Source organism: Athene noctua, chromosome 14 (genome assembly GCF_965140245.1).
Source record: "Athene noctua chromosome 14, bAthNoc1.hap1.1, whole genome shotgun sequence".
Taxonomy (NCBI): Eukaryota; Metazoa; Chordata; class Aves; order Strigiformes; family Strigidae; genus Athene; species Athene noctua.
This window is the reverse complement of record NC_134050.1, coordinates 13,544,824-13,559,122: the sequence shown is the minus strand read 5'-3', so window position 1 is coordinate 13,559,122 and position 14,299 is coordinate 13,544,824. Positions and strand designations below refer to the sequence as shown.

Below are 14,299 nucleotides of genomic sequence, written 5' to 3'. Positions count from 1 at the left end.
ATACTTAAGTCTGGTGGGCCTTGTTCCGGGCTACTTATATGAATCTTTATAATGCATAGCTATAGGTTTGATAAGCTATAATGGGTGTATTGCTTGAGTTGTGTATAGATGGATGGGTCTTCCCTGGATAATTATCTTCAAGGAAATAGATACAAGCTCTGATTTCTTAACTGAATTTGGACCAGATTATTACTGCTGACCTGAAGTGCTGTTTACAATATTACATATAGTGTAAAATTGCTTTTTTGTTTTAAATGGGTCAAAACCGTAGCCAAGATGCCAGGTGGATATATGATACTTGATCAAATAGGACTTAAAAATGAACCTTGCTGGATCTTCAGGATGCTCCAGCATGCTCAGCAGCTTGCTAATATGTATGCATTCTCTTCAATAATTCAATTTGCATTAATTATAAAATTATATTTCTCTATTAAGACTGACTGAGTTTCATGCTGCTGCTGGGATTTTCTAGCATCACATAAAGCATGTAGGCAGAATTGCTCTAACAGCCTTGCTCTCTCTCAGATTATTTCCTGTAGTGATCCTGCCATGTTACAGCCATAGTTTTTCCATTGTACTGGGCCTTTAGTCTCTGACCATCCCAGTTATTTGGGCCACTGAGCAACAAAACCATGGCCCTTTCTGAAACTGGGCAGGATAGGCTGAGTCCTTACCATGTGCATAACTCTTCAGAGGAAAGAGCAACTGATTTTGTTCTTTTTCAGAGATCAGGAAGTGCAAAGGGCTGTGCTTCTACTCCTAGACTTTTGTGTTTTCCAAAGAAAGAAAAGGGTAGGTTCTCTGGATTTCAGCTCTTGGACCCCAGAGCATCTGTGAGAGTCCATGGACTGGCAGATGCTGTGGCAAGATCATCTGCTAAATGTCTCTGCAAGGCTTCACTGAAGTGTGAGAAAAAGGGTCAGTGATGGTTATACACTTGCATCTGAGTCTGCTGCAGGTATTTTTCAAGGTAGCAAGAATGAGGGCCTGATGGAATTGCTATAGAAACAGAGCTTATTTAATTTATGTACCTATTAAAACCCTTATGTCCCTTAATGGCAAACTTGGGAGTCACCCAGTCTCAGGAGAGTTCTTTCACTGAAAATCAGGGAATGTGATATAATGGCTGCTAATCAGCATCTCCAAAGTCTGCTAGTCCTGTAGAAAATATTAACAAAGTACACAGCCTCAAACTGGAGTGCTCTGCTATTACGGAGGAAGAGTATTTAGGCTAAAATGGATCCTTTTATTATTTGGACTTGCATAAGAATTATTTAGGATCAAGAAAGTACAGCATTGCAGCTTTTCAGTGATACTGACGTTGAGTAGCTGTTAAAATAGACAGAGTTGGTGGTAATGAGGCCTTTTTTACACTCTGAAGGATTCAGAAGAGTGGTGTGGCTGTCTGGTCAGAGGAAGGCATTGTAAGACAAGTCCCGTAATCTAGAGGGGGAGAGAATTGCTGATGCAGCCGTATTCTACTGAAGTGAAGAAAGCTGGAGTTCAGTTTTAGTTGTTGAATGTTATAGCTTCAATAATGCAAGACTTGTAGTTAATACATACTTACAAAAGGATGGTGAGAAACTACCCGGAATGTTATAAAATATGAAGTGAGAGAATGAAGGATCTGGAAGTCCCCAACAAGCTTGTCAGCTGGTTTTCAAGGTGTGCTGCTCTTTTGTGTCAGTGTTGATTGCGTATGTATATATTCAGAGGCTTTAAAAACGACATCTTGCAGTAGAAGGTCAAAATGGAGAGGCGTTTTAGTGTCACAGCATCTGTAGTTTTGGGGTGGAGTTGTTTTTTTTTTTTTCTTGGCAGTCCTGTGGTGTGTCTGATAGTTGCTTTGCATTCGTGGAATGCTGCATCAGTGCAAATCCCACCCTTCCTCTGACTGGTGTTTGCTGTGGTCCTTAAATTGCCATATTTACTAAGGCAAGGTTGGGCATAAAGAAACCTGCGGGAGCTGTGCTTGTTTACCTGAACCTGAATGTAGCTTTTTGTGGCTTCCTAAGAGTCACAGGTAAGGTGTAGATCCTGATGGAGGACATTTCCCTGCCCCCTGTTCTCTGTGGTGTGCTATGCCTGGATATGGTGTGATGGGAAAGCAGAGGAAGCTAGAGTCATCTGGAGTGCTTAAACACCTTCTCTGTGATAGAGAATTTAGAATTATAGCCAATCTAGCGTAATACTGAAAACTATTATATTCACATAATGATAATTACTGAACTGGTAGTTTATGGGAATGTCTGAGAAGTGTATATATAGCTCATTTAACATATGTGAGGGAGTCAGCATAGTCTGATTTATAAAGCAGAAGATGAGAGAAGAGGTCAGAGTTTTCTCCTTAGCTCTGCAAATGACTGGTGGAGTGGAGCAATATTGGCTCTTGACCTCTCTGGGTTTTACAGCTGTATATGCGTTGCTGCCTCTGCAGTTCTTATGGTCTGTATTAGCATCATTACATGTTTTTGACTTTTTTCAAGCATTGTCTTAAATGAGGAGGATTTGTTCAGGCCATAAAGCCTGAAACTGAGGCATCTTTTACTCAGTTGTTTGGCCAAAGATATCTGTGAGGGTAGTTTTACTTTCTAGCAGTGCAGCTAATATGTATTACAGTTGTAGAGAAGCACTCTTGAAAAAAAATCTGCTATTCAATACCATGGAGGATTGTGTGTCTTCTTTTTATGACTTGTTTCTGGAATTTATCAAATGAAGAATGCTTGGTGTAAAGCAGAACAGTTTTGAGAGTGTGAGGGTTTTTTGCTCTAATTTTTTGGTGGTGTATGAGTAATGCATTACCTCTACAAGAGACTGTGTCATTTCATACCTGAGGTACTTGTACAGCACAGCTTCATTCTGTGCAACATCAGCCTTTTGTAACATGTAACCTGAGTATAAATTGTAAAAGGCTGATGCTACCAATAATGCTTAATTACAGGTTTTGATAATGCTGTCATTGGAAAGGTGGCATTCTGCGTGCCTTTATTAGCTGTCCTATCTAACTCTACTGTCTCCTGAAGAGTATATATATTAATACATGGGAAGTAATATTTTTTTGGTGAAGTTTCCATTGCAATACGATTTGGTTGTACAGAGGTCAGAATCCAGGTTTGTTTGTCCTGGATTTTTTTTTCTTCTTTTTGGTTGTTAAGAGTGATTATAAAAAGAGGGTCTAATCTTTTATAGAAATGTGTCGTAAGAGAAAGTGAACTTTACTTTTAAGAGGCAAATTTCTTTGTTCTACAGCACTATTTAATTATCTGTATTCAATGTTTAATCGTAATGTTCTTGCAATAGAAACCTTTGTTCTCCAGAAAAATATAGTCAGTAGTTTGATAAAAATACTTCACAAAAATAATTTTCTGATATCAATGCCATTAGTTTTTAACATCTAATTAATGAAAATGATTGAATATGCAGGAGCTAATCTCCCAACTAGTAACAGCAGAAAGAAATACAGCAGTGTGCAATAGTCTTGCCAGTCTCTAAAAGTTGAAGTGCACGGCAGTAAGCGTGACTCTTCAGATACTCAGGAATAAATTCTGCTTTTCTGTGTGCAAAAGATTAGACAGTTAATTTTTCTAACTTAAATACTGCTGAGTTGCTAAGCACTCTTACACTCCTCACTTCTAATATGCTTTATATGCAAATTTTCAATCAAACCCCATTGGTGTATACATTGACATTTTGCCTTAGAAGACAGTGGAGAAGAAAAAAAAGCTGTAGACTGTGGATTTTGCATTTCTTTGTGAACTGGCTGAATATATATTTTCGTTGAAGTTTATGTGAGCCAGAATTTTTAAGTTTTTCATGGACTGCATTTAAATTCTCTTGAGCCAACTTTTGCAGGTTAGAGCAGTTAAGCTTCCATGGAACATTGTAGAAGTTTTATATGGATAACTTCTGCAAGAGTTTGCTCCAGTGATTTCTGCTAGGTGTTACTTTGAGTGATAAATGTGTTCCAATTACGTATTCTTTGTCTTTGCAGTGTTCTGGACGATGAGGGGAGCAGCCTGCGTCAGCAGAAGCTTGACAGGCAGGTAAGATTTTGGAGGGGGACCTTCTTGCTCTCTGAAGTCTAGATCTTGGATTAATGAAATCACTGACACTGGTAATTGATAGAAAATTGCATCCTCTGATTAGGGAATGCAAAAGAGAGGTCTGTGGAGGTTACATCTTACTTAGAAGTCTAACTTACATTAAAATTTTTCTTGTGACTGTGGTTTGAGTCATTCTCATTTCCACTGCCTTGGACTTGTTTTAAGCTGATTTACAATGTATTTGTTACCCCTTTGATGGACCAGAAAGGACAAGAGGTTCTGGCGGACATGCCAGCCAACAGAGGTTTACCACAAAGTTTTTACATCTTTTTCTTTTCATTCCATAGATTTAGCCTTTGAGGCTGTAAATTAGTGGCACTATGTGCTGTGTTGCCTATTTTGCTACTGTACTCCTACATGACTTGTACAAAAAAAGTGATTTTGAATCTCTCCCATGAAATCTCAGGGAATTTTGCCTTCCAAATTTTAATGGGGTTTGAAGTTTCCACTTTTCCTTTGATTTTTCTGTGGTCTCCTTTTCACGAAACTTTGTCATGTTTATAGTTAAACCTTGTGAGTTTATTTTATGTTTTCTATACGTTGATTTCCCATTGTTTTATCAGCGTGCATGTCTACCAGCATCTCACTTTCAAATTCAAATACTTCCTACTTATGCCATAATCCTGTACTAGATTCTGATCATTTTGAAATCATGTTGAGGTGTCCCACACAACTGATGCAGCTGAGAGACTTCAATCTCCATTCTTATTCTTCAGTTTTAGTGCCTCTCCTTTCTAGAAGCAGAAAATCACTGTGCAGGAGCTGTGAAATAGTAAAGTAATGGATAAGTAAAATTGACAGTTCCGTTCTCTGACGTTGTGGAAGAGGGCTCAAAGAGGGAGGTGCCTATTGTGCCATTGGAAGGTTTTGGATTTCAGCAGGTCTGGCTGAGTAATTCAAGTGTTTAATTAAAGTTCATCTTGTATAGTTGTTAAATTAGGCTAATGTCCAGCATTATCACTTGATTCTAGTTTGCAGATTACCTGCTTTTAATTTACAGAAACTTAAACTGGCATCACTGCCTCATGCCCTTGCTTACCCTCCCATTGCTTCACAGCCAGTGCTCTCACACTGTTGTTTTCCCAAGGGTTATTTTGAAGCAAGCTCTGACAGCTGGTAGACTGCTCAGGAAGATCTATTTTAATTATTTGCTGTTTTCAGCAGAGGTGTTTTAGCAGTGCGTTAGTAGTGGTTTTTTGGAAAGATTTCCTATAACCTGATATCCCAATATCCCACTTGCCAACTGCTGCTACCGGAAAGCTGGAGAAGGTATATCCGTTGTTTTTTACCATAGGTTCCTACTGTTTGGAGTCCAGTAACAGATACTTTTCTTTGTATTTTCCTCAGCGAGCATTGCTAGAACAGAAGCAGAAAAAAAAGCGCCAGGAGCCATTAATGGTTCAGTCCAATGTGGACAGTCGCACAAGAACACGCAGAATGAAACAGTCGGAAGAACAAGCACCATTGGTTGAATCGTATCTAAACAGCAACAGCAGCACCATATATCATGGTATATGGATATGATCTATTGTGGGTATATTTACTGCAAGTCATAGCATGATGCTCTCCATGTTAAATTTATGCTAATGAGAACAAAGGTTGTTGTTTTGGATTTTTTAGTAAATAATTGATATCCTTCACTTGTGTTTGGGGATAAACACATCAGAACTTGCAATGCTAGCCTAACAGGAGGGAGCGAGATAGCTAGCTGCTGTGGGGAAGAGAGAGTGGCTTATCCCTTCTGCCATGAATATTCAAGTGCCTTCAGCCTCGGTTCCTCCTGAAGTAAAGCTTATGCCGTTCCACTCTATGTATTCCTCTGTACGTAACTTTGCTTAAGCCTGTCAGCGTTAATGATAAATTTGAAACCTGTTAACTAATTTCGGCTAAGTTTGCACTAATAATTTAGAAGATACTGTATTTCTGCAATAGGTGAGTAGGTAGATAAGAACATTTCAAGCTTGTAACAATGTGGTCTATGCTTTCTTATTAAAGATTACAGAGTCCAGAAGGGACAGAGACACTTCAGCCATAAGGAAAAAGTTATAATGCCATTTCTGTATTGTTAGACTTCAAAGAATTTAATAATCAGAAATAAATCATAAGGAAACCAGTCATTATTTAGTTCTGTGCTCATATGGCCCATGCTTGTTGTCCCACTAATGAGGGTAACTGCATACTTTTTCTCAGGAGTTCCTAGAGGGGAGCTTGGGTGACCCTTGTTCAATATTGTGTTTCCTGTAGATCTCATTCCAGGTTGCTAACACCTCCAAGAGTGATAGAAAACAGTAATTTTCAAATTTCGTTTTTCAGATCGTTATGTTGAATTTGATTCATAAGAGATTCATAAACCTCAGTAGCAAAAGGCTTCCTTCCCAGAGTATTGATGGGTATGTGGGACACGAGCTGAAATCTACTGCTACTGGGAGTGCAGAGGGCTCTTTTGAAGTTGGGAATGCTACTAGGTGGCAGAGTATTCAAGGTTCAATGTCTAAAACCTAAGACGCCTTTATGAATCTACCTCTGGGAAAAAAACCAAACCAACCAGTAACCTACTCTTAAATAAACAAAACCTTAATGCATCATTCAGTTTGGGTCTCTGTCAGGTATACTGCATGTGCTGTAGTTTTTGTCTGCCCTGTCATTTCATTTTCAGGTGGTGGTCACATCTTTCAACAAGGAGATGGCAGGTATCTTCTGGATTAACTAGTCATGCTGTGAGAAGTGCAGCTTTCAGAGCCTCTACCCCTGGTTTGCAATTGGTGGAATTTTCTGGTGTGGTTACTGCTGCAGAATTTATTGTTAGAAACTGGGAACTGAATTGATTAAATGTTAAGTTTTCAGTAATATTAGGCCTTTTTTGTCTTGCTTCTGCAAGCAGATATGCTACTGTAATTGATTTCAGGTGGAGAATTATTTTAATTATGTGTTTCTAATAAATTTAAAAAACTTTAGTAATACTTCTCTCTCTTTACTGTCTTTTTCTCAGGCTCTGGGAGGAAAATTTTTAAGATGAAACTAGATTTCTTTCCAGTCTGACCTAAGAAATTTGATTTAGCACGGAATTTTAGTTTGTTTTCTTTAATTTTTAATCACAGAAAACAGGAAATCTTGTCTCTTTCCTCTTTCACTCAGTAGCTTATCAAAGGTACAGAACTGTTCTAAGAAACAGTATCTCACGGTACAGAGGTGCTGTCATACACTAAACCTTCAGTCTTGTCAGTTGAACAAGGTTTTAATTTTCACGAATCAGACAAATAGACATTAATGTCCCATAAATGGTAGCAAGTCTGCACTAACTGAGCTAAATTTTGCAACAGTTTGCACCAGGGTGGACTTTCTGATTTAAGAGCACAGTTAATCTCACTTAAGGTAAAAGTGACCCTTCCTGTAATATTATACCACAGCATTTACAGGAATACTTACTAATTTATTCTCCTTAAATCAGTCTGTTGTAAATTTGTCTCTCAAACCCATTCAATATTTCACAAGGTTTCAGAGAAGCAAAAAAAATAGAGTAATGTTTCTTGTATTCAATCTGGAGTTTGTTAATCCCTGGGGACAGCTGTCCTTGTAATAAACTGCACTGTTAGCAAAAGCCAACTCAGGGGTGTTTAATTACCTAGTAAAGTATTTTATTGCCTTGTAAAATCCTTTGTTAGGAACATTGCTTTTGAAAATATTATAAGAACTCCAGAAGTGTCCTTTTTTGGTGTGGTCTTCTCTGGGAATGTGCTTAGTGTCTTAGGTTACACTGTTTGCATGGTACGTCGTTAGGTTTTGATGGCCATTTTTAACTATGGTATTCAGATTCAGGGTTGCCACTTTTTTCCCCTTCAATGGAAACGTTTGTATGTGGGAGTGTTGGATGCATGAGACAGCTGAGCTGTTTCTAAAGAACTGTTCTGCTCTTTTCCGTTCATTTGTTTCTGTTATGGGCATGCTGATCTTAAGTTAAGAATGACTCTTTGATGGGAGTTGTCAGTCTACTGAATGAGCTACACTGCTGGGATGAACATGTTTGTGAAATCAATTCCTGTACTGCAAATGCTACAGAAAGAACATTTCTTTCCACCTATCATCCTCCTCTGCTCTCCTTTTTAGCTTGCACTAATTCTGTGTAGCACAAAAGTACTTGTTGATTTCGACAAATAATTGGATGCCTGTGTGGAGATATCTCTGTGGTACCCTGAGCAAAGTAGGTCAGAGATAACATCTCAGCAATTCTGAGACGTTTGGCTTTCTGTGCTGGGAAATTTTCTTTCATATGCTGCCATAGCTTATTCTGATGCAGTTATCTGTGCTGCAGTGGTTCCCTGATGGGCAACTCTACTATGGAATAAAAATTCATTTCATTTCAGAATAATTATCAGAGTGTGGAGTAAAAAGTCAGTCACTTTTGTTCGGGAATAGAACACTGGCCTGGTGAGCCATTTGTAGGTGGGTACAGCGGAACAGCATATTTCCCCAGTTAAGCTGATCATAAGTTTTTCCATATGAAGGAGCCCTTGGCTGCTTTTGAACCTCTGCAGGGAGTTGCAGGGTGATTGCTGCTAGTCCTCTGGCTGCACATGTATTTTGCTTCATCTAGCTTGGTGCTGAAGGGAAATGCAAATAAATCTCAGACGCAGTAGGATGGAGGGATGTTAATTAAGGGCTGTGACAGCTCAGCTGGGGCAGCTCGCAAAGGGGATAATGCAGATGTGGTTTCCCTACACTTTTGTTGCTCAGGATTGAAGATGCTGGGACCAGTTTAATTCAGTATGAAACTGAGCAGGTGCAGGGCTCTTTTGAGTTTCTTTTTTGTTACTTTAATAAATACCTAAATAGCTCTGCTGAAAGCATGTCTCCACAGAGTAAGGAGGACTATTGCCAGGATCACCATAATTTTTTCTTAGATACCTTCAAAGTATAGAGGTGACATGTTGGTAGGATGAAATAACATCTCTGTTCCCTGCCAAGTGTTTCTTGCAATTCCTCTGGGTGCCACGAGACTTTTAAGGAATGGGTCCCCTTCCACTGAGGAAGTGGCTCTGCAGAATTCACCATGCACAGGTCACAAGATAGATTACTTCTTCTTGGTTCCTGCCCATATTTCATCTATAGGTACAGTTTTCAGATCCTGTGGCTTGTAAATGACCTGCATGTAGTATATTTTTTCAAAACCTTTTGGTTGTTGTCATAATGCCTAATTAACTAATAACAGCAAAAATGTTTGAGTTATATTGATGTGTATTTGAGGGATCTGACATGAATTAAATTGAACGGGCCAACTCAAGATAAAATGAATCCTTGTCACTCGGGTCCATGAGTGGTTGGATTGAGCAGGAGTATTAGCCATAGCTAGTGGTAACACGGGGCTTGCCTGTCAGCATCTGGAACAGGTAGGGCCAAGCGTGCAGGAAATTGCTTTTGTTACTTGGAAGAGATTATGGAGATATATTTCATGGGAACAGAACATCTTGTTTTATAATCTGTGCATCTAGGAACACAGGCACACTAGCAGGAGAAATAGTTCCATGGCAGCATTTCTAACAAAGCTGAGTATGTGGAGGTAACAGAAAGTGTTCATGTAAAATAACGAATGCAGTGTCCTCTTTTTTTTTTTTTTTTTTTCCCCTTCTCTTTTTTCCCCCCACTGAAATTAAGGTATTAATACAGATTTGGGACCACACTTGTAGGTTAGACCCTATATTACCTGCCTGCTGTTTCAAGAAATAGGTACCCTTGCATTAACTTCCACGATGTTTGGCTCCAGTTGTTACTATTACAAATAATGCCTCTTACTCTTGCAGTACCAAATACAACTTCATCACTATTTCATCATTCTAAATAGCAAAATAAGAACCAATAACAACATTTTGTATTGCTGTTAAGTTTACATTGTATATAAAAGACAACAGAGTCATTTATTCACTGGAATAAATTTAATCCCTCTGTGTAGGAGAGACCACCTAAAAATTGCTTTGTCTTTTCTTTCTTGTGATCTTGTTTATTTTCAATTCAATGTCCTTCATAAGGATATATTGCTACCTGTTTGTTTAAAGTTTTTATTAAATTTTACTCACCGTTCTGTAATGCCTCACGGTCACATCTGCTGGTTTGTTTTCATGTATCTCTACACTGCTTATTTTGTGAAGTTTGTTGAAAACCCGAACAAACATTTCAGCCTGATACGACATTGCAGAGTACTGCTATGAGTACAGTTCGTTTCAATCTGGATTGCAAATACATGCTGAGCATTCCTGGAGCCAAGTAGCATGCAGAGATACACTAGTTACTGCAACAATTTAATTACATTCTTTAATTACATTTAATGCAAATGATGAAAGCCCATTTTTACAGAGAAGAGTAATTTTACTTCTGTAAAAGTGGTGAATTTCCATTGGGGAGTGATTTTTCTTTTCACAGCACTGAAGAAGGCAGAGATTTGAATGAGTGCCAGATATGCTTTCATTAATATTACCATACTTTGTTGCAGCTGTGGGTTTGTTTTTTTTTTTAAGACTTGAAATTAAAAATGTTTTCAATTAGATACTCTCAGAGTAATTTTCATGGCAACTTCCAATTTAGAGATTTAGATTAACCATGTGTAAAAAGGCAAAATTACTTTCTTACTTTCCTTCTTTGACATTTGGCAGCACATCTAGATGTAAGGGTTGTGTGGTGCGTTGAACAGACGACTGATGATAAGCCATAGTTCTGGATTGTTAAATTTGACGTGTCATTCTGCTCCTTTACCATGAATGATGAGAGTTTTCTGATGAGTATCAAGCTGTCAACTTTATAAGACGACATCAGTTAATAATTCATTTAAAACTCATACATTTGCATGTTCATCAAAACAGTGTCTTGCCACCCCTGTTTTCCACTGACCTTGAATGAGAAGGTATTAGTTTATTTTTGAAGATAGCAAGGAATGTTCTGTGCAGAAGACTATTAATACTGAGATCAGGCAGCACTCCAAGTATTGTGTGGGCAAAATACTTAACTTCCAATAAGCATATATTCCGAAATCTCCCTTTCAGCCACAGTCTCTTCACCTTCATCCTTTAAAGCATCTTTGATTTATCAGCAGTCCTTACCGTGCTAGTATTTTTCCAAAATAAACAAACTAACCCAGCAGCAATGATCAGAGAGCAGCGGGTAGCAAGTGGTTTAGAGGCCTTTTTGTGGTTCTCAGTATTGAAAGATCTGAGATGGAAGCTTAGAGGCAGTTGCTTGTAAGTGCTTGAAAAACTCCCTTCTCTTTGCTTTAAAGTTCCACTTAAAGTACATTTATGTTCAGTTACTCCTTCACAACTAGCCGTTATTTTCTGTCCTTGACAGTCGGGGTGTCTGGGAGCAGCAGGGGCCCGGCGGTGAGGGTGACCCCAGCACCCGCAGTGCCCTCGCAGACACAGCACCATCCCCCGGGCTTCGCCCACGGCGGGCAGAGCCGCCCGCTGCTGCGGGGATGCTGAGCGGTCCCAGGCAAGGCATGAGCCCGTGTCCCAGCGCCCTGCAGGGTGCCAGTCAGGGCCGAGGGAGATGGGGCCGGGAGACGAGGGGCAGGGGACAGGAGGAAGCCCCCAGCGAGGCTGCTCAGGGCAAGTAAAGCCTACTTGTGCCCTCAGGGCCCCAGTACACAAAATAATTATGTAATTTCTTACTGTCGTTATTCTTCCCAGCACAGGTTTTTCACGGATAATTTCAGCTTTCCTTATTAGTTGTCTGCTTTCCCAAAGAGTCTATGATTTTGTTGCTATTAACTCTCCATTTCACATGCTCGCTTTTCTTTCACCCTCCCCAGGGTCAGACACCAGATATGTGAGTGTTAGGAAGAATGTTTTGTTTAATTCTTCCTTTGTTCTTTCTGAAGAAATCTCCTTATAACAAGGAGCTTTTAATAATGTCCTTAAGCAGCACCAGGTTCTCATGTACACTTTTTCCTTTTTTCTCAGCCTGTTCACATTCACTTACAAGTATTTTCACCTTTGCAAAATCAACCTGGTCAACACATCAACGTTAGATACATAAACTGCAAGGAGCCACAGGCAATTTATGGGCAATATAAGTTTCTGGGAATCTGGAATCTGACTGTAAATTACTAGTTGCAGGGGTAATGCCTTTGATTATAAGCATTTTGAAGCAGAAATCAAATCTTTGCATGAGATTAAGTAGTAATTAATGTACCAGAGTTCTTGCCCTAATTCAGGCCCTTTTATTTAACTAATTTAATTGTCTACATAAAACTAATAAAAATATTTCATTACATTGTAAAATATAGTGGGTTTGCCCATCTTCAGAATAGTTCTGGTAGAAGCCAGTGTCTTTTAGATGATTGAACTGATCTACAAAATCTACATTGATTAAATAAAGTAATAATGAATGACAGCCCAAATAAGCAGCAAGATTCAGTAGGGCTAGAACTTTACAAAGTAAAGTAGCAAGCCATTCGTACAGTGAAACACAAGAGCATCTCAGGCAACAGTAAGAAAAGAACAACCACTTTGCATTGATTAGTTAAGGTACATCCTGACTGAAGTGTAGTTTATCTTTCTTTGCACGGTACTCAGTCTGGATTTTACTTCTACTGTGGAGAGGATGTTGGCAATCAGAATGAATATTTGCCTTACAGTTGAACCAGTGAGTTGCCTCACACACCACATCCTCTGGTTCAGCCTCTTTCTACTTAAGGTGTGTTCCAGACAGACTGCACAAATTTTTAATGTATCCATTCAAAATTTTTTTTCTTGTGATTTTTCACTCATTTCATTCTTCACGTGATGTACTGATCAAAACTCATTTTTTTTTTTAGCACGTGGCATTTTTTATAGATAGAAATCAGTAAGTTATGATTCATAGATTTTTTTTTTTCTTTCTCTGAGATCATAAGTGTGCAAGCACTCATATCAAGAAAAATGGTCATGCAAATGGAAGAAAAAAAAAAATCTGTGTTTGAATTGCATGCTACTGTGTGAACTTTTCTTCCTGAAGGCCAGATGGAAAAACATGCTTTTCATTTTCATTCACTTATAAATATGTGGATAGCCATCTTTCAGTATTTTTTTTCAATTCTGTGTTGTCTGCATCATAGATTATTTACTTACTTACAAATTGCATCCTTTTGTTTGATTGTGTGTGTAGCTTTATCCCTGTAAAATGCAGTGTAGTCCAACACAGAACTGGTTTATGGGAGAGGCTGCTTTTTCCCACTTCTAGCAGTTAAACCATTGGTGATGCCAGGCAAAGCCGGGACACTGCCCTTCTCTGCTTTGATGCAAGTCCTTCTACACTCACCTTGTATTATTTTAATAGACTATTTGCTTGTTGTTCCTCCTCTTTACAGCTCAGATCCTGAACTAATATTTCAATCTGTGCTCTTTTCTGTCTCCTCAAAAGTATTTTTTCTAACATTGTGTTGAGGTTAGTAGTCAGCTCTTGATTTAATGAATATGGATGAATAACTCTAAAATTAAAATCATGTAATTGTTTTATTTGAAAGCTTGCCATTTATCTCAAAATTATTTCTGACAATTTATGAGTCCAAATGAAAAAGAAACGCTGTATCTGAGAGTCCAGCGTTATTTGCTGTTTGGAATTCTGTCTCTCCACAACACATGCTCCTCCATTTTTGTCTTGTCTAAACGCAAATTCTAGTACAAACAAATTCTAAGAGAAAAGGAAAATTGGTGGGTTTTTTAAGCAAAACTTTTAATAATTTGGGGTGAGGCATATGGAGTGTTGGGCTAGATTTTCAAATGTAGTCTATTGTTTAAGATAACTATCAATAGGGATTTTAAAAGTTTCCTAAATTTCTTTTTGTACTGAAATGAATACATTTTTGAGTGACAGTCTTTGAAACTTCATCCTTGTATAGTTGCATTTAAAGTTCTTTATTTATCCTGTGGTACTGCCTACTATTGTGTTTAACTTTTTGACATCCAGCTAAGGACATAATCATATTGTTGTATCAGTGAGGAGGGAGACCAGTTTATCTCATTTTCTTTATTCAGGTTTTCTTGCAGGGAGCTGTAAATTGTTTTATGGGGCTATCTAGAGCCTGTGGAGAATGTTGGTTAGAGTTTGACTCAAGGTTGCCATCCTGCTGAGAAGGGAAATTCTTGTCAGATCGTTACTTAGTGATCCAAAGATGTAGTAAAGGGCAGAGGGGAAGACATTTGATCCTCTGACGACATGGTTAGGTATAAACA

At 38.5% G+C, this 14,299-nt stretch overlaps 1 protein-coding gene across 9 annotated transcripts in view; it reads left to right on the top strand.

Annotated features, from left to right (window-relative positions):
* TUB (TUB bipartite transcription factor) overlaps positions 1-14,299 on the top strand; it is a 172,360-nt gene that overhangs the window by 102,530 nt on the left and 55,531 nt on the right. For all 9 annotated transcript variants that reach the window (XR_012634554.1, XM_074918598.1, XM_074918597.1 and 6 more), the window contains exons 2-3: positions 3,992-4,043; positions 5,451-5,613. Coding sequence is in view for 8 of the 9 variants with exons in the window: in XM_074918598.1 (XP_074774699.1) it covers positions 3,992-4,043; positions 5,451-5,613 (215 nt within the window). In the remaining variant the exon portion in view is untranslated. The remainder of the gene's footprint in view (positions 1-3,991; positions 4,044-5,450; positions 5,614-14,299) is intronic.